Source organism: Drosophila arizonae, chromosome 3, assembly GCF_054131065.1.
Source record: "Drosophila arizonae isolate 15081-1271.41 chromosome 3, UAZ_ARI_1.0, whole genome shotgun sequence".
NCBI lineage: Eukaryota > Metazoa > Arthropoda > Insecta > Diptera > Drosophilidae > Drosophila > Drosophila arizonae.
The window spans coordinates 1,575,191-1,592,257 of NC_142923.1; the positions used below are offsets into that span (position 1 = coordinate 1,575,191).

General features: G+C 43.6%; 6 protein-coding genes across 10 annotated transcripts; 4 read left to right on the top strand and 2 right to left on the bottom strand.

The window, feature by feature from the left end:
• Positions 1-22: 22 nt before the first annotated feature.
• On the bottom strand, positions 23-1,124 carry LOC108610157 (transcription termination factor 4, mitochondrial). Its single transcript, XM_018002072.2, has 2 exons — positions 943-1,124; positions 23-885 (listed from the first exon to the last, which is right to left on the bottom strand). Exons 1-2 carry the CDS (start codon positions 982-984, stop codon positions 91-93), a joined length of 837 nt encoding a protein of 278 aa, XP_017857561.1. The 5' UTR covers positions 985-1,124; the 3' UTR covers positions 23-90.
• A 68-nt stretch (positions 1,125-1,192) lies between these two features.
• Positions 1,193-2,424, top strand: LOC108610158 (androgen-induced gene 1 protein). Its single transcript, XM_018002073.2, has 2 exons — positions 1,193-1,866; positions 1,931-2,424. Exons 1-2 carry the CDS (start codon positions 1,373-1,375, stop codon positions 2,262-2,264), a joined length of 828 nt encoding a protein of 275 aa, XP_017857562.1. The 5' UTR covers positions 1,193-1,372; the 3' UTR covers positions 2,265-2,424.
• A 194-nt stretch (positions 2,425-2,618) lies between these two features.
• On the top strand, positions 2,619-6,880 carry Atxn7 (Ataxin 7). 2 transcript variants are annotated; one of them, XM_089463740.1, is made up of 3 exons: positions 2,619-2,770; positions 3,118-4,389; positions 4,453-6,880. In XM_089463740.1, exons 2-3 carry the CDS (start codon positions 3,244-3,246, stop codon positions 6,505-6,507), a joined length of 3,201 nt encoding a protein of 1,066 aa, XP_089319866.1. In that variant the 5' UTR covers positions 2,619-2,770; positions 3,118-3,243; the 3' UTR covers positions 6,508-6,880. The 2 variants fall into 2 exon arrangements, with proteins under 2 accessions (XP_089319866.1, XP_089319867.1); XM_089463741.1 differs by having other exon boundaries at positions 2,739-2,881.
• Positions 6,881-7,054: 174 nt separating this feature from the next.
• Positions 7,055-8,907, top strand: LOC108609443 (chitinase domain-containing protein 1). 2 transcript variants are annotated; one of them, XM_018001165.2, is made up of 6 exons: positions 7,055-7,177; positions 7,329-7,615; positions 7,675-7,870; positions 7,942-8,145; positions 8,210-8,609; positions 8,665-8,907. In XM_018001165.2, the coding sequence occupies exons 1-6, from the start codon at positions 7,123-7,125 to the stop codon at positions 8,804-8,806; spliced, it is 1,284 nt and encodes a 427-aa protein (XP_017856654.1). In that variant the 5' UTR covers positions 7,055-7,122; the 3' UTR covers positions 8,807-8,907. The 2 variants fall into 2 exon arrangements, with proteins under 2 accessions (XP_017856654.1, XP_089319871.1); XM_089463745.1 differs by lacking the exon at positions 7,055-7,177 and adding an exon at positions 7,254-7,273.
• A 136-nt stretch (positions 8,908-9,043) lies between these two features.
• On the top strand, positions 9,044-10,845 carry PGAP5 (Per1-like protein PGAP5). Of its 2 annotated transcripts, XM_089463746.1 has the most exons (4): positions 9,044-9,725; positions 9,788-10,292; positions 10,355-10,542; positions 10,618-10,845. In XM_089463746.1, exons 1-3 carry the CDS (start codon positions 9,211-9,213, stop codon positions 10,535-10,537), a joined length of 1,203 nt encoding a protein of 400 aa, XP_089319872.1. In that variant the 5' UTR covers positions 9,044-9,210; the 3' UTR covers positions 10,538-10,542; positions 10,618-10,845. The 2 variants fall into 2 exon arrangements, with proteins under 2 accessions (XP_089319872.1, XP_017857554.1); XM_018002065.2 differs by having other exon boundaries at positions 10,355-10,619.
• Positions 10,672-17,011, bottom strand: SLC5A11 (Sodium/solute co-transporter-like 5A11). 2 transcript variants are annotated; one of them, XM_018002058.2, is made up of 7 exons: positions 16,841-17,011; positions 14,477-14,571; positions 14,144-14,299; positions 13,913-14,072; positions 12,483-12,548; positions 12,371-12,422; positions 10,672-12,299 (listed from the first exon to the last, which is right to left on the bottom strand). In XM_018002058.2, exons 1-7 carry the CDS (start codon positions 17,009-17,011, stop codon positions 11,059-11,061), a joined length of 1,941 nt encoding a protein of 646 aa, XP_017857547.1. In that variant the 3' UTR covers positions 10,672-11,058. The 2 variants fall into 2 exon arrangements, with proteins under 2 accessions (XP_017857547.1, XP_017857548.1); XM_018002059.2 differs by lacking the exon at positions 16,841-17,011 and adding an exon at positions 15,580-16,376.
• Between the last annotated feature and the right edge of the window lie 56 nt (positions 17,012-17,067).

Below are 17,067 nucleotides of genomic sequence, written 5' to 3' on the forward strand. Positions count from 1 at the left end.
CTAAAGTAATAAAACAAAACTATTTCAATAGAAAGAACTTTGTCAATCAATTTAATTGGTGCATAACTTAAATCTTAATAACAATTTAATCTAGACTTCCTCATCGCTAAATTCTTCCTCAACTTGAGTTTTTCTCGACTTGCGCTCTAATTCTCGCGCCAACAGGTCCTTGAATGCTTCGTATTCGGGCAGTGTGACATGACATATTTTGGTTACAAAGGATTTCTCGGACGTATCCGTTATCTGATATAGTCTATGATTTGTCGTCGGCTCATTGGGATCTGCCTTGAGTGGGCGTGGCTTAAACAAACCCAAGCGAACCAGAAAAGTGTGACGACAGCGCAACTCCTCGAAGGACAAGGATAAAGCAGAGGACTTTACAATCTCCGGAACCTCAATGCGCATTACTTCGAACATATAAGTCAACTTCTCCTCTATCAAGTTCTCCGGCTGTGCCATCAAGTCCGGACTATTCATCAGCACCTTCCACACGTTTTTATTGGTAGACAGGCGACTCTTCAAATAGGCGCTCAATGTGAGCAGCTGATGTGCATCAGTGACGTCCAGCAGCTCCGGATATTTGGTCAACAGGAGATGCAACAAGTTCTCGCCAAACTGACAGGCGCGCCAAATCTCTAGAGTATGAATAATTCGGTCAGGCGTGCGCTTCAGTACATTTGGATTCCCAGTAACAATTCGCAGAAAGCTCATAGTTTCCAGTCCGTGATTCTGAAAAGTTTCGTGTGCCCGTCGCCATATTTCGGGTGTATAAATTGCCAATGCCGGCTCCAATTTAACGGCTTCGTCAATGTGCACTTGCTCCAGTTGCAACAATTTAGGTGCAGTTGCCTTTGCGGCCAATTGGCGAAGGTTTACATTTTTAAGCTGCAATTATCAGAATTATTTAATATTTACTACAATTAACAGGCTATTTATACGTACTTGCTGCACATTTTGTGCATTAAATAATACTCTTCTCCACATTCCCAAATAATTTTGCGCAATTTACAGCTTTTGTTGGGCCAAAACAACGGGCAACAGCTGTTTTTTTATATTAACAGAGGAGCTCGTAAAACATGTCTGAATGATACGACATCATATGTTATGCAATTGCCAATGGATGATTCAACAAGTGATATGTTGCATTCATCCTGTCAAATAAAGTTAAATACTATGAACTATAATTTTCGATTCTATTAATAGAAATACAGATCCAACTACTTAATAGTTACGAATCAGCTTCATGTGACCATATGTTATGTTTATTGTAAACAATGTTAGCACAATATCGCTGCTTCAGCCCTGGCAGCTCAATCAGCTGCACCGTCAGCAAACGCCGCGTTCGTATATAGTTAATTAATTTATTTAAACTATGGCCAAAAGTAAGAAGAAAATACGCGAACAGAACGCTATAAGAGAAGCCGCTCAAGCGAATACCGAGCGGCTGGAGACGTGTAACGACGCCTACACGAGTGGTGCATTTAGCTACCTGCGCTTCCTGGTTCACCTGCTGGCCGCTGCACAATTCTGCTATGGCATTTACTATTATCTCTTCAAATTGGATTGGCCGGAGGGATTGCATGAAGAGGAGGAGCTGAAAACCCGCTGGGGTGGCAAATTTAAGTATCTCACATTTCTAGATGTTATCGTGCAGGCCATTTACCACACCGTAGCGTTGTTAAATGATTTGTTCGGCAGTAATGTGGTGACCGTGGCGCCAAAGTCTCTTTTACGGCAGCTACGTGATTATATATTCGCCACGTTTGCATTTCCCATTGCGCATAATGTGTGCATCTCGTTTTGGGTTATTTATTTATATGATCGTGAGCTCATTTTTCCCGCCGTCTTGGACGAAATATTCCCCAAGTAAGTGTGACCATATGTTTATTGTTTATTTAATTGTTGCTATTCTTGAACTGGCTCATTGCAGCTGGCTGAATCATGTAGTTCACACGAACGTTGCACTTCTGGCCATCATGGATATGTTCACCTGCTTCCGGCGATATCCCAGTCGTCTGGCCGGCGTAACTGGCAACGTAGCCTTTATGATTCTCTATGTTATTTGGGTGAACATTGTGCGCTACTTTAGTGGTCAGTGGGTTTACCCCCTGCTTGAGATCTTGCCCATACCTCTGCGTGCTGTGATGTTTGCTGGACTGGTGGCTTTGAGTGTAATCTGCTACTTCCTGGGTGAATTTGTCAACAATATTGTTTGGGCGCCGGAATTTCAACTGCTGCAGCGAAAACTGCTTAAGCAGAACTAGACAGAATAGTAGTTATTTACTATATACTCACGTGCAAAAGCTGAAGATTAGTTCATACTTATTCATTTGCCCATAGAGTCTGCTGTACAATTCACTCCATTGTGTGTAAATTAATTGATTAACTTAAGTGGTTACAGTAAATAAAAAATGCTTGAACAAATGAAGTTTTTATCTATTCACACCAGTTCAAATAGCGCGCCATCTATCGATTATTAGTTATCGGTTTGCTAAACTATGGCTGCACTGCAGCTGAACTTGTGAGTGACCAATTCTGCTCCATTTGGAAACCATTTGAAGTAAAACATTGGGAGTATTCATTATTTCAACTTTTGAAAGTTGCTGTCAAAACCACATATACAACAATCGAATCACTACGCAAATGCAGATTTCTTTTCATTTTGACGAGCAAAACAGTCTGACAACTCTGGCGACGGCAAGGCGAATGAAAATTGGCTAAACAGCAAGCCGAGTGAACACAATGGAATTGTGTTAACAATAACGCACATGTAAGTGAAAATCAGAGCTTTTCAACTAAATGAACGAACGCTGTGGGAAAAGTGTCGAATTTATTGTGTGCATTGTTTTTTAAACGGGCTTTGTTTTTTTTTTGTGGACGGGTGAGTGTGTGTGTGCGTGTGTGCGAGCAAGATGGCATAATTTGCATATGTGTTTGTGGTACCAGGGCTGCCAACCTGCTGGCTTCGCGTTTGCAGTGACAGCAGCGCTCAGCTGTTCGTCTCGAGCAGCATGTGTCGCAACATTCAGCGGCAGCACAGTTTTGCATGCACTGCGCAACTATTGTTATTGATAACACGAATAAAGTTTTGTTTATTTTTCCCATTTCTTTTTTCAGACAATGCCACTCGCGTCGCCTAGCTAACTCTGTTAACCTCCTCATCAACATTGGCCGTTAGCAGCTTCCACCATTGCATTCGCATCATTCACTCACTGCCAGGCACAGCAAGGAGAGCAATCAAACATGCCCATGAGTGATGTGGCTGCAGCTTTAATCTACACGGAGCAAGGCAACGGCAAACACGCCAAGTCCCAACCAACAACGATAGCAACAACAACAACTGGAGCCACTGCAGCTGCAGCAGCCGGCATGACCAACTCCTCCTCTAAGTCGGATTCAATTGGTGGCGCTGCTGCAGCTGCCGCTCAGCTGGGCAACATGCGAGCGCCTTCGCTGAGCAGCATGCAGGGCCAGAAGTGGCAGCAGGTCTTCGACCTGGATAAGGTGATCAAGCAGCTACGCGCAGCGGAGAAGACACACCTGCGCGGCAACAACAAGGCCTCGTCTGCCGGCGGCTCTGCTGCTCCGCATGTGGTGCAGGTGCAGCGTCTGAATGCCTCCGACATGGCCTACTATGACATGGTGCCGAAGCTGGCGGCACGTGACATTGTCGTGTGCAACGCTTGCAATGGCAGCTACACCAAGGCCGGTTTCAACAATCACATCGCACTGCAGCATCCCAGCATCTGGGATGCGGCACCCAACAAGCTGAGCAGTAGCGCCGCCGGAGCGACGGCGGCAACTGTTGCTGCCGTCGCCGACAGCAGCCAAGATGGCGAGCTGTTGGGCTCACCCACGGACACGCTGTCGGCGACCATGTCCAGCTGCTCGAACGGCTCCAGCAGCTCTCTGGCAGCTATCAATAATAGTAATAACACCAATATCAGTTCGGCCTCGTCTTCGTCGTCGTCGCGTCATAAAAGCAGCAGCAGCAAGAGTAGCAGTTCCTCAAAGACCGGCAGCAGCAGCAGCAACAGCAGCAGCACTGGTCGCTCCCGTTCCAAGTCATCCAAGAATCGCCACCACTCGGATGTGCACCACACTAAGGTGGGTGGCTCTAAGAAGAGCAGTGCCATAGCCACCGCTGCCACAGCACCGGCACCCGTTGCAGCAGCAACTGTTGCTGCCGTCAAGGAGGAGCTGCCAGCAGCCGGCGCACAGCCCGCTATAACAGTCTTCTCCTCGTCATCGAATTCTTCGTGCTCGCTGCCGCCGACGCCGGCAACAGTTGCTGGCAATGGCAACGGCAACGAGCACGGCATCAACTACTCACCCGCCAACAACATGCTGGACGAGCAGCAGCAGCAGCATCAGCCCAGCAAGAAGAAGGTATGGCACATAGGTATACGAGTAACATGTAACATTTAATGCACTTGCCCCAAATCTTTGCAGCTGAAAGCGACCGGATCAGGCGAAGCCACATCCCATCATCGCAGCAAACCTGCCAAGGAGAAGCAACTAGCGCCACTCTACGAGCAGCAACAGCTGAGCGAACTGGATCAGGCAGTCTCCTCCATCACTGGCCAGGTGAATGTGGAGCAGCTGCAGCAGCGCCATCAAGTCGACCTCTCAGCCGCCACCGAGGAGGCACTGCCCCTTATGCAGAACGCATCCGATGATAATTCCATTTCGCTGACTCTGGACATGCTCGACAGCAAGTTCATCAATGAAATCCTAAACACTGTCGAGTCGGACCTGCCCTTCGACGAGAGCGCTCTAGACACATCCCAACAGCAGCAGCAACAACAGCAGCAGCAACAGTTGTCAGCGGATCAGCTGGAGCCGAATACGAAACGTTTGCGCTTTGACGACGGCACAATTCAAGCCGATGCAGCGGAATATGCAGCAGCACTCTACCAACAGCAGCAGCAGCAGCAGCAGCATGGGCAACAGGTGTACACTGAGGAGCCCCAGCAGACACAACTGTCTGCCATGGATGCAATGCAGCTGCAGCAGCTGATCTATCAGCAGCAGCAAATGCTTGAGCAGGCAGACCAGCAGCAGCAGCAACAGCAGCAGCTGAAGCAGGAGGAACTGCAGGCAGAGGCAACAGCGCAATTCAGTGTCTACAATGTGCCCTCGCTGACGGACGATGTGGAGGAGACGACGCAGGTGGCCGGCGACGAGCAACTGATGCTGCCCAGTATTATCTATGAGATTACCGACAATAACCAGGTGTCTGTCCTGGATCAGCAGAGCCAGCAGCAGGTCATAGCCGAGTTTCTCACCCAGGCGGGCTACGACAATGTCGACGTGAACGTGCTGCAGGAGGGCGTCAATGTCGGCGGCAGCGGCGGCAATCAGATGATGTACGATGAGCTGGGCGAATTTGATTTTAGTAAATTGGAGACTGTTAGCGGGGATGCCAACAACCACACAAAGACTGTCAAGCTGGAGAACAACCAGCCACAACAACAACATCAACAACAACAACCACTACAACCAACGGGTGGCAACAGCAACGGGTTCAACCACTTTGAGGGCGTGTTGCACGCCCAGCCACATCGCCAATTGGCCAACGCCAAATACCACGAGGATTCAACGTACTTTAATATGACACTATACTCGGGGCCACCCCGCCCCCTGGCCATGAACACCTTCGGTCTGGTGAAGCTGCCCAATGGCATGGGCGCCACGTTGCGCAAGAATCTCCTAACTACTCGCAAGGCCAACAACAGTTTGCTCTCGCTCAATGGCAGCAGTGGCGTCGTGGGCACCTTGGCGCGTGCCCCGCCTCCGCCGCCAACTGTCAATTGCAACGGCAGCAGCAATGGCTCGCAGCAGCTGTTGCTGCCACGCGTCGCTGCCGGTCAGGGCAAGACAATCTATGCCCAGAGATGCAGCGTCATAGCACAGGAGCGACTGCGATGCAACAAGCGGGCGTTGCTCAGTAAACTGAGCAACGGCAGCAGCCACAGCAACAGCGCTGGCAACATGACAGTGAAGCGCCTGCAGGAGTTGCTGGCGGGCAAACTGAAGCCGGAGAAGGAAAAGGAGAAAGATAAGACGGACTATAGCGAAGCTAGCGAGCAACAGCTGCAACAGCAGCAGCAGGAGGAGAACAAGCGCATGCACAGTTTCTATGAGAAACGGCGCAAGTTGCTCGCCACGCGACAGCATCGACATTTGCCTATTGGCGGCGGCGGCGTCAGCAACAATCGCCCGTTTAAGCGCCAGCGGCCCATGCATTTACCGCTGCAGCTGCACGGCCACAGCAACAACAGCAGCCACAGCAACAACAATGCCATTGGCAGTCCGCAGCAACAGTTGCTGAAGAAGCAGCTGTTGCGCACCTTGTCCGACAGCAGCAACATTCAACTGACTGCAACAGCAACAGCAGCGCCTGTGGGCGGCAATGGCGGCAGCAGCAACAATCCGTGGAAGAGCAACAGTTCCACGCCGGGCAGCAATTCGGCGGGCAGCGATCTAATGCGTGTATTTGTCTGAATATATACAAATACTTATACATTATACAAAATATGCTAAATGATTATGATTAACAATTATGATAGTTGTATACACACCCACACCCACACCCATACACACACACATATACACACACACCTAGAGCTAATTTAATAATTTTAATTATTTTTTAAATCAATTTTTTTCATTTTTTAAAGTGATAATTAGTTTTTGGCTAATTGATTGTACGTAGTTTCTTTTGTTAGTCTATGCAATAAGTTTAATTTAATTTTGGATGTTAAGCTAGACAGCATTATGTTGATAATCCCCCCTCTAATTTATACAATGTAAACTTTTAAATATAATTATATATAAATATATACATATGTATACAACTGCATGCATACGTTTAAAATGCGCGCCTTTTTATACGTTAACTGGTTTGCTAAAATTCGAATCATTTATTTCCTTTGCATTAAATTGGAGAGAGACTGTTCTTACTATGTGCAGGAAAGAAATTTAGTTAAAATTTACATAGACATATATTTATATATATCTGACGAGCACATTGTTAATATAAATATTAAAATTGCATTCAACGATAACGACTCAAATGAATTACAGTGAAAATATCTTTGCCCATGTTATCGATAGCAAATGGTTATCGCTAGCGAAAAGAGCTTTGTATGTGCCGGTGTTTTGGTTTTGCTGGGTACGTGTTTGTTTCTAATGTGATAAAATGAAATTGATTAACAACGCTGCTGATAAAATTGTAAAATAAGAGCAAAATACATCTATTGGCTGCAGTGTACGCTCATGCTAGTCCATCCTATTATTTCTAATTGATTTCTGTGTGCATCCAGGTGTTCCTCAGACCTGCTACAAGAAAATGCGAACAATCAATGCCCAAATTATTTGGTGCATTCTCTTAGGTAGCCAATACGTGCTATGCACCTTGACGCCCGACAGCAAAAACAAGAACAAACGTGACTCGAAATTTCTACGTGGTCCGCAGGACAACGATGTGTTTACCCTGAACTTGGTGTCACCGGAGCCCCTGGCAAAGGATATACTAATCCATCATGAAGGCTACTACAAGGACACGGCGCTGCGTCGCTTCAATGGCACTGTGCTGGGCTACGTGACGCCGGCAAGTATTGGACACCTTCAGCTAGAAACTACCTTGACTAATTATTCATTTTCCTGCAGTGGAACTCGCATGGTTATGATATAGCCAAAATCTTCGCCAAAAAATTTGATATCATCTCACCAGTCTGGCTACAAATCGTGAAACGTGGGGATGAATATGCAATAGCTGGCGACCACGACATCGATGCTGGCTGGATAAATGATGTACGGCGCAAGGGCAAAGTGCAGCAACAACAGCATCTGCGCACTGTAAAATGTAAAACTAATGATAATCCGTCTGTCATGAAGACCTACTCATTTGTCCATCTCCTTGAATATTTTCTCTAGTCTTCCCTCGCATCATCTTTGATCACTTTACGGATCGAGACATAAAGCTGTTGCTGAGCGATGCGAAGGAGCGAACAGAGTTAAATGAAATGCTGATCCGAGTGTGTAAGCAACATGGATTCGATGGCTTGGTTCTGGAGGTGTGGTCGCAGCTGGCGGGGCGCATAGATGACAAGATACTCTACACCTTGGTGCTGCAAATGGGTGCATACAATTACCCTCTATTCTATAATATTCCATATTCATATATAAATCTCTGATCTTACAGCCAAGGAGCTGCAGAAGCAAAAAATTCGACTGATTCTAGTGATTCCGCCGCAACGCAAGGATATGCCAAATTTGTTTGGTGAGAAGCATATGGACAAACTGTACAAGTACATATATGCCTTCTCTCTGATGACATATGATTACTCCACGGTGCAGCGTCCAGGCGCGAACGCTCCTCTTTATTGGGTGCGCTCGGCTGTGGAGCACATCGTGCCTGATGGTTGCCAAGATATGGAGGTGAAGCGAGCTAAAATATTGCTGGGCTTGAACATGTATGGCAATGATTATACGCCCGATGGCGGAGGCCCCATTACATACGGTCCGTACCTGGACCTGCTCAGGCACGTGAAGAAGCACCTGACCCATGATGAGCGCGATATGGAGAATTTTTTTGAAATAAGGTGAGTGGTCATCTATTTCGCTTGCTTATTAAACCTAATCAAACTAATTCTCTAGAACTGAAACGGGTCGTCACATTGTGTTTTATCCGACGCTTTATTCAATCAATGAACGCATCCAATTGGCTCAGCAGCTGGGCGTTGGCATCTCCATTTGGGAGCTCGGTCAAGGATTAAACTACTTCTACGATCTCTTCTAAAGGGGAACACATTCCGATATAGTGAATATCTGTGGTCGATTTTGCTTAATTTAATGGAACATCTGACAACTGCACACAATATAAGTTGCATTTAATTATTATATGGGATTGTCAAATCGGATTTTCAGTTTCAATTGCAGTTATGCGCCAGCCAACGCAATTATCGATTTATCGATTTAAAATACCCAAATGGCCTACAGCCCTAGTTCACATAATCCCTAGAGGAATTTGTTGAATTTTTGAAAAGCGTAAAGTATTGAAATGTTCTAAAATTATTTAAAATGCGGATTTAAAAATCAGAGGCTTTGAATAAATAATTAAAATAAAACACAAATTATGGAAAATTTTCAAAATTTAACATTATTTTAAAAAGTTGCCGCTTGAATGGCTTGCACCCCTGGTTAATGTATCACGTTATTTTCGCCATCCCTGCGGTTTTACTTGCATTTCATTTTTGCGTTTGTTTACATCGCCGGGTAGCAATTGTGTTTTATAGGAATATGCGTTGGATTTACGCATGTTTTGTAATTGTACTCTGCGCGATAATCTTCTGCGAATACGTGGCCGACTTTGTCGTGCTACAAAACTGCAAATGGCCCGAAATACGCCGCAAGAAGTATGTGGATGATCCATTGCGAACGATGGTCATAGCCGATCCCCATTTGCTTGGCCCACATCGTGGTCATTGGATGGACAAGCTGTACAGGGAGTGGCATATGAAACGCTCTTTCCAGGCAGCCTCGAGGCTGCTACAACCGGACGTAGTCTTTGTGCTGGGCGACCTATTCGACGAAGGCGACATGGTCAACGACAAGCACTTCGATAGCTACGTAATGCGCTATCTACAAATGTTTAATCTTCCTGCTGGCATACCGCTAATTAGCGTGGTGGGCAACCACGACGTGGGCTTCCACCACAGGTAAATCATATGGACTGGAAGTTGACACATTTGACTTTTAATGTCCATCTTGATCTCGACAGGATGCATCCCTTCTTTACGTCGCGCTTCGAGCACTATTTAAACTACTCCATGGTGCACTTGTACACCATTAAACAAATACACTTTGTTATGATCAATTCCATGGCCATGGAGGCCGACGGCTGCATGTTTTGCAATGAGGCAGAGCAAGCGCTGAAGACTATATCGAATACTCTGTTCTGCATGCAGCATCCGCATGTGGCGGAGTGTGCACGCACGCGTCGTCATCCATATAGCCAGCCGATAATAATGCAGCACTTCCCCACGTATCGGATATCGGACAAGGTGTGTCGGGAGCACGATGCGCCACACATTGAAGCCTTCAGAGAGCGGTATCATGTCCTCTCTAAAGAGGCGACCGACACGATAGGCCAATTGCTAAAGCCGAGGCTCGCCTTTGCCGGGCATTCGCACTACTACTGCCACAACATCAACCGATTGGGCATTGACGAGTATACGGTGTCTTCCTTTAGCTGGCGCAATAATGTTAATCCCAGTTTTATGCTGGTAAGCCCTTACAGTCAGTTCTAACTCCTCCAAGACTAATGCCGAACTGCCCTTGCTTTCAGGCCACCATTACGCCTGATGACTATGCGGTCAGCAGATGCAAAATGTTGCCACAGCAATTCGTAATCAATAGCTACTTAAGTGCGGGCATTGCGTGTTTGGTGCTCGTCGCCTGCCAGTTAAAAAAGTATTGGTGCAGCCGGAGGCTAACGACATCGGAGACAGCCCATTTGAAGCAACATTAACTGGAGTATGAAATGTTCATGGTTTTGTGATTCTTTGCCAAAGTGTAGAGGCTTAAATTAAATTGTTGTTTAAATTGTAGAATACGCGCTCAATCACTGACTCTCATATCACTGGCAATGGCAAACTTGATATATACCTACATATATAATATATTTATTAATTTATTTAGTTAGATATTAATCCTTTTATCACAGACATAATGCTTGAATAACAAACAAACAAAAATGCCAAAAGAAAATACAATTTAACTGGAATTCAACATAAACTAAAAGAAAATTAGTTTTCAATAAAGCTACAGATTCATAAATTCCTGTACCTGTGTGTGAATGGGTGTGTGTGTGTGTGTATACATGTATAAGTGTGTGTGCGCCCTTCTGCAAATTTGTACTACTTACTAAACTAAGATTAGGCTCAAGTTAAACTAACTTATAGAATGTAGTGGAAGCTGCGACTCCCGTTGGTTTAGGAATTCGTTTTGTAGTTAACTTAGTTGGCTTAGGCACCTGGTTCTACTTTGTATTCATGTGCGATTCAGCAGATTCGTCTGCTGCTGCTGGCGGCTGACGAAACACTCCTTGGGCAGGAATCGATGGAGGACTGGCGATATGAGGTCCGCGTCGAGCGTCTTCACGTCCGTGGGCTTCGTAAGCAGCGAGACAATGGAGCCGACCACAATGACTGTGGCCACGCCGATTGGGTTAATCCAGTGATACGAGAGACGATAGAGTGGAAACACATCCTCCTCATTCACCCAGTTGTGTTCCGGCAGCGTTACATTCGTCGTACACTGCTCCACGGATACGTTGAGCTTCTGCGAGTTGAGCTGACCCGCTGCAATGGTGAATTGGGTGCCAAAGGATATCCAGCCGGCCAGCAAGGCACCCACGATGCCACCAACCGCTGTGCCCACGTTGTTCGCCCACGGCACGAGCATGCCCAGGGTGAAGAGGCCAAAGGTGGTGCCCGCCGCAATGGCCGTCATGGAGGTGCAGATGCTCAGGACGCCACTCAAGTGCTCCAGCACTAGAACCAGGGACAGGGCAATCACGCCCAGAACTAGAATGCTGCCCTTGACCAAGATTGTAGAGGCGCGTTCACTGGGCTGAATCTTGAAGCAGCCCCGCACAATGTCCTCCAATATGACCAGCGACGTGGAGTTGAGCACCACAGACAGTGAGCTCAAGGCGGCGCCAAAGATGCCCGCAATGAAGAGACCAGCCATGCCAGAGAGATGCCCCACACTCTGCACCACGTACAGCGGCAGCAGCTGATCGTCGTGCGTGATGAGGCCTGCAGTGAGCGGATCACAGTCCTGGTACTTCTCGAAGATCAGCAGACCCACGTAGCAGCAAACGGAGACGAAGGCAGCCACGCCAATCGTGAATATGGCCATCGAGGCGCGGGCCTGCTTCAGCGACGGCAGCGACATATAGCGCTGCACCATGGTCTGGTTGACCGCATTGAAGGAGGTCCAATACGAGAAACCGCCAATGAGCACGCTCCACACCGTGTGGCGGACATAGGGCGATGGATTGATATTGGTGAAGATTAGGCGTTCACCCTTGGCAGCATCGTCGAACAACTTGTCGATTCCGTTGGCGTAGAACGTGCCCAGGATAGCCACAGCGAGCACCGAGAGGAACATGACCAGCGTCTGCCAGGCATCCGTGTGGACGACGGCCTTGATCCCTCCAACAAAGGTATAGAAGACGCACACGATCACAATCACCGATGATATCACATGTAAATTGATGCCGGAGACTGTGAGGAGAGATCGAGAGAGTGTTCAAATATGATATTTGCTTGAGATAAGCTACTGAGAAATTACTTACCTTGATTCAATGCAATAGCGGGCACATATACAATGAAAGGCAGAAAGAGTATCTGAGAAGAGATGAGTCATATGAGTCATAAATATTGGATGATTTGCTCAGCTGTACTCACCTCGTCCAGAATGAACATAAATGAAGCTATGCTGCGTATCACCGAATGGAAGCGCATTTCCAAGTACTAAAAATAGAATAAATAAATATGTATATATATATATAAAATCTATATATATTTGAATACTTGGGTAAGATCTTAGTTTTTATAAAAAAAAGTTTGAGATAATCCACATCTCCCCTATAGTAAATGTCTCCAGTTCATTCGTGACAAATTCGCATAATGCCTGTTATTAAAAGTAGATATAGTAGCTATCCTATTGCTCATTGGCATTAGTGAATCTAACTAATTATAAGCCTTCAGTAGCTAATAGCATACAATAAACCCTTTAAGTCAAATACATACTCATGCCAAGTAAGATGAAAATTCATAAAACACGCAACCTTGAACCAGTTGCCTCGGACAAAAACCGGGAAGTAATTATCCTAACCCAATACACAGCGACTCGAACAGCAGTTATAATATATAATTGAGTGTATGCGAGAGAGAGAGAGAGAATCTCTCTCATCTATGAGCAAAAAATAAAAAACAAATAATAATTCCAAGTGGAGCGTGCAAAGTCCATTTCGGAGCAACATTTGCTCAAGTCTTTGCCTTAATTAAAATGTGTCCGACAATTTCTCGACTTGGGTTACAAATTGGCCAAGCATAAGGTTTCAATGCACAATGACAAATCAAGTGAAAATCAGTAAGGAATGTTGCACTAACCAACAGCGACTGCATAATACTCGTTTAAGGTCGAAAAAAAAACAGTCTCAGAGGGAGTCTGTAAATATTTCACTGTTAAAGTTAAGAACTCTGAAACAGCGTTTCTTCGAAGTCTTCAATTTTACACGACAAAGCAATTGGGGGCCATTGCATAGAACCAATATACTCGGTTTGCCTCATTAATGAGTATTAAAATTGCAAGTCGAACTGTTTTGATGTGATGAAAAATTTAACTATTTAACTAAATAACTTTGAGTATAAAACTCAAATGATAAAAATAGATTTGCTTTACATAAATATACAAAAATAAATGTACTATTAATAAACAATACTAAAAACATAACCAATAAATCTAATACTAGGTAAACAAGAATTAAACATAAATATTTGATAAGATCTGTATGATAACCCACAACTACTTATATTTATACTCATGCTTATTGTCATACTTATACTTTATCTTCTAGTTCTATTTATACCTATGCTTATATTTTATACTACTTCAACTATGAGAAATGGGATATTATAAATATTTATATTGACCTAATACAAGAAGTATGCCCAATCAAAAGACTTTGTTCGTAGTATCACTAATTAAGTGCCAAGAGTCGGGTTACACTTTCTTATCGTTTGTGACTGTGATTCGACTTAACAGATTATTTTATACGCTGTCTATAAAGTTTATGATTCGGACAGAGATATAGATATATGTATGCACATACCTCATAGGACGAGCCGACTTGCAGTACCGTAAAAACTGGTATATATATGTAGGCGACAGCTACGCCTTGTAACAGAATGGCTATTGCTATAAACCAGTATTGCGTGCCATAATTATATATCTCCGACGTGGTGCCCAGTATTGTGACGCCCGATACATAGCTGCAGATAAGAGAGATAAATTATAGATAGTGTTATATACACACATATATCTATGCATATATCGCAGTTACCTGGCTATTAGACTCATGGCAACAGGAAAAACTTTCAATTGGCGCGATCCGAGCAAATATTCGCTCATCTTAGCCGAGCCAAAGTCCTGTTTACGAGGCTTGTCAACGCTGTCGGGCAAACTAGGCTCCACTTCCTCAATAGTTTTCTTAGATTTTCTAAAAGAAAATAGAGTCGGGTGGAGTCAACTTTATGATACTCGCTCAAAAAGAGAACTAAATGAATTTAAATTGAAAGTAGATGTTATAATTAAATTTGAGGTTTCCCTCTAATAGAGACAAAACCAATATACTCATTTCACTAAATGGGCAAGTATTACACTAAATAAATCTTACTTATAGCAGCCGAAATAAATGCCCGTTCCAGTGGACAGCACAATCATGCCCAGAAATACGATATAGTCTACTACGCCGAATCTGTAGTTATCCGTCTGTAATAAAATATTTATTATTATTTATTTATTTATTTTCTTTTTTGTTGTAGCGCATCCGTTAGATAATGTTGTGTTTTATCTCTAAATGTGACAGGCATTTGATATAAATCAACACATTTTTGCTAGACTAACAATGTTGCGAATTTTTTTGGGTATTTTGGTTAAAGCCTTCCGTAAATATTATACATAGATCCCAATAATTGTTTACGTGAATAAAGCTAACAAAAGACCTTTAAAAATTGAAGGTTAGTTAACAAATCAAATGCAATTTTATGAAATATATAGTTATTTTTAATTTTCAAGAAATTTTTAATATATTGAGTATTTAGTAGACCGATTTTTTTTTTTTTTTTTTTTTTTTTAAATATAAGAAACTAATTTTAATTAAACATTTATTAGATTTTATTTTATCCAAAATTATGCCATTTTAGACAATTTGCACATTTCTTAAATATGTTTCTTTCGATTCGTTCTGGTCCCTAATTAATTTAATGCTATAAATTATTCATTGCAAAACTGTTTTCCGATTCTGTTTACTAATTAGTAATTGATTTGACATTAATACGAATACATTAGATTATAATTTGAAGGAATATACATAAAGCTAATAAGAAACAGCTCACATAATAAATCTGTTTTGCATTAACACAACTATACTAACGCTAAAGAAGGCAAAGCTCGCTAATACGCCGGCTAAACTGCTAAGACTTATCTTGCATATTTTTTTTTTTAAATAAATACAAAAGCCTTTTAACGCCTTCTCAATGGGCCAGTATGACAAGCGGTCTCTACGGGGGGGACTTTAAACTTTTACGCAACGAACGTCAAAAAAACTTTATCACAATTTTGAACTTTGAAACGGACGCGGTTCAGACTGATATATATGTATGTGTATGTGCATATAGATATAAATATGTAAATATACATACATATATATTTCACAAAAATTGGGGAATGACCTTTAAGCTAACGCGCCAACCGGTCTTGAGTCTTTCTTTCACTTACCGTTTCCATGTTGATATTCCCTTTATTCTTTACCGGTTGAAAATCGAAAGCAAAACAAATGAACACAAAAAAAAAATAACAACAACAACAAGAGTCCACACAAAATGCCGCTAGCAACAACAACAACTACGAAAACGGTGCGTCGCTGACGAAGAAACAAAACACAGCGTAGGGGAACAGAGAGGGAGATTGAGAGTGAGATAGCGACTGTGAGAATGCAATATAGAAAAGTTCAACACAGTGCAATGAATTGGGTTTTATTTTGCATGCATGTAATATTCCATATAATTTGGCACTTCATAGATTTCAAATCCAAGCGATATCAGTTTTTGTGCTTTATCGAAAACGAAACGACAAATAGAAAGTTGCGTTCTGTGCAGCTGTTTGGGCAATTCTTTCAAAATCTAAAAATTGAGACACGACACGCGTCACCCGCACCGATGCCGATACCAAATTCGATTCCACGAGCCGAGCTGAGTGCGCCAAAAAAAATAAAACGAAGCAACATTAACCAAAAACAACCGTTAACAGCGTACGCACTTCGCCCAGTCCCGAATTGCACTGAGACTCACTGCCGAGCGTTTGTGTTTGGTTTGAGGGCGCAGAGCGCACAAAAGCTCACTCTCTCCCTGCCCACTTGAGAGTGAATGGTATGTGTATGTATGTGTGCGTGCGTGTGAGCGTTGGCTAAGCACATCAGTGTTACAAGTTGACATAAAAGCTTTGCCACCAAGTGAGCGTGTAAGAGTGAGAGTGAGCGAGCGAGCAAGTGGATGTGCGATGGATCGTCATTGAAGAACAAATGCACTTTGATAACGGTGCATTCTGAAAGAGATGGGAGAACGGACTTTAACATGTCATACAATGTATGTGGATAAGAGTTCTTCGCGTGTAAGAAAAGTGAATTTGTTTGCCGACAGAAGTGCAATAAGCTGATAGCATTGTAGTTAACTATCGGAACTTATTACTATTAGATATTAGAAGTGAAGGAGAACTGTGATGTGGATTTGCATTTTGATTGGAAATTTTTTTAAATTATATGAAAATAAAGAGCAACTCAAATGTATTGTAAAATTGGTAAATTTTAAATATTCAATTCACTACAATATATATCCTTCAAGAATTTCTAATATATATTAATTCACAGTTCTCCGATGGATATGGATGGATATTTTTCTATGCATATAGAGATACCGTTATTGCAGCTATGCATTTCAATAGAGAGATATGTACGGATGAGCTATTGATGGAATTTTCGCACCTTTTTGTCACCTGTGGTCGCTGTGAGTATTACCCATTTGGTTGGTAGTGTTCCGATGCCACCCGGCAGAGCCATTCCACAGCGAAACGAGTGCAAAACGCAACTGGCCGCAATGCTAGACATTTGACAGTTGTAGCCCGTCCGCAATCGCAGTCGCAGTGGCATTCGCATTCACGTTTCCATTTCCATTTCCATTTGACCAACAGTCGAATGAGTAATTAGATTAA

Coding starts and splice junctions, on each gene's coding strand:
- LOC108610157 (XM_018002072.2), bottom strand. CDS start 984: ATGTGGAGAAGAGTATTATTTAATGCACAAAATGTGCAGCAA. Junction 886..942: donor ATGCACAAAATGTGCAGCAA/GTACGTATAAAT, acceptor TGATAATTGCAG/CTTAAAAATGTAAACCTTCG.
- LOC108610158 (XM_018002073.2), top strand. CDS start 1,373: ATGGCCAAAAGTAAGAAGAAAATACGCGAACAGAACGCTATAAGAGAA. Junction 1,867..1,930: donor TTGGACGAAATATTCCCCAA/GTAAGTGTGACC, acceptor GGCTCATTGCAG/CTGGCTGAATCATGTAGTTC.
- Atxn7 (XM_089463740.1), top strand. CDS start 3,244: ATGCCCATGAGTGATGTGGCTGCAGCTTTAATCTACACGGAGCAAGGC. Junction 4,390..4,452: donor ATCAGCCCAGCAAGAAGAAG/GTATGGCACATA, acceptor AAATCTTTGCAG/CTGAAAGCGACCGGATCAGG.
- LOC108609443 (XM_018001165.2), top strand. CDS start 7,123: ATGGTTATCGCTAGCGAAAAGAGCTTTGTATGTGCCGGTGTTTTGGTT. Junction 7,178..7,328: donor CGGTGTTTTGGTTTTGCTGG/GTACGTGTTTGT, acceptor GTGTGCATCCAG/GTGTTCCTCAGACCTGCTAC. Junction 8,146..8,209: donor CACCTTGGTGCTGCAAATGG/GTGCATACAATT, acceptor CTGATCTTACAG/CCAAGGAGCTGCAGAAGCAA.
- PGAP5 (XM_089463746.1), top strand. CDS start 9,211: ATGTATCACGTTATTTTCGCCATCCCTGCGGTTTTACTTGCATTTCAT. Junction 9,726..9,787: donor GACGTGGGCTTCCACCACAG/GTAAATCATATG, acceptor TGATCTCGACAG/GATGCATCCCTTCTTTACGT. Junction 10,293..10,354: donor TTAATCCCAGTTTTATGCTG/GTAAGCCCTTAC, acceptor CCTTGCTTTCAG/GCCACCATTACGCCTGATGA.
- SLC5A11 (XM_018002058.2), bottom strand. CDS start 17,011: ATGCGAATGCCACTGCGACTGCGATTGCGGACGGGCTACAACTGTCAA. Junction 14,300..14,476: donor ATTTATTTCGGCTGCTATAA/GTAAGATTTATT, acceptor ATTTTCTTTTAG/AAAATCTAAGAAAACTATTG. Junction 12,549..13,912: donor AAGTCGGCTCGTCCTATGAG/GTATGTGCATAC, acceptor TTCTATTTTTAG/TACTTGGAAATGCGCTTCCA.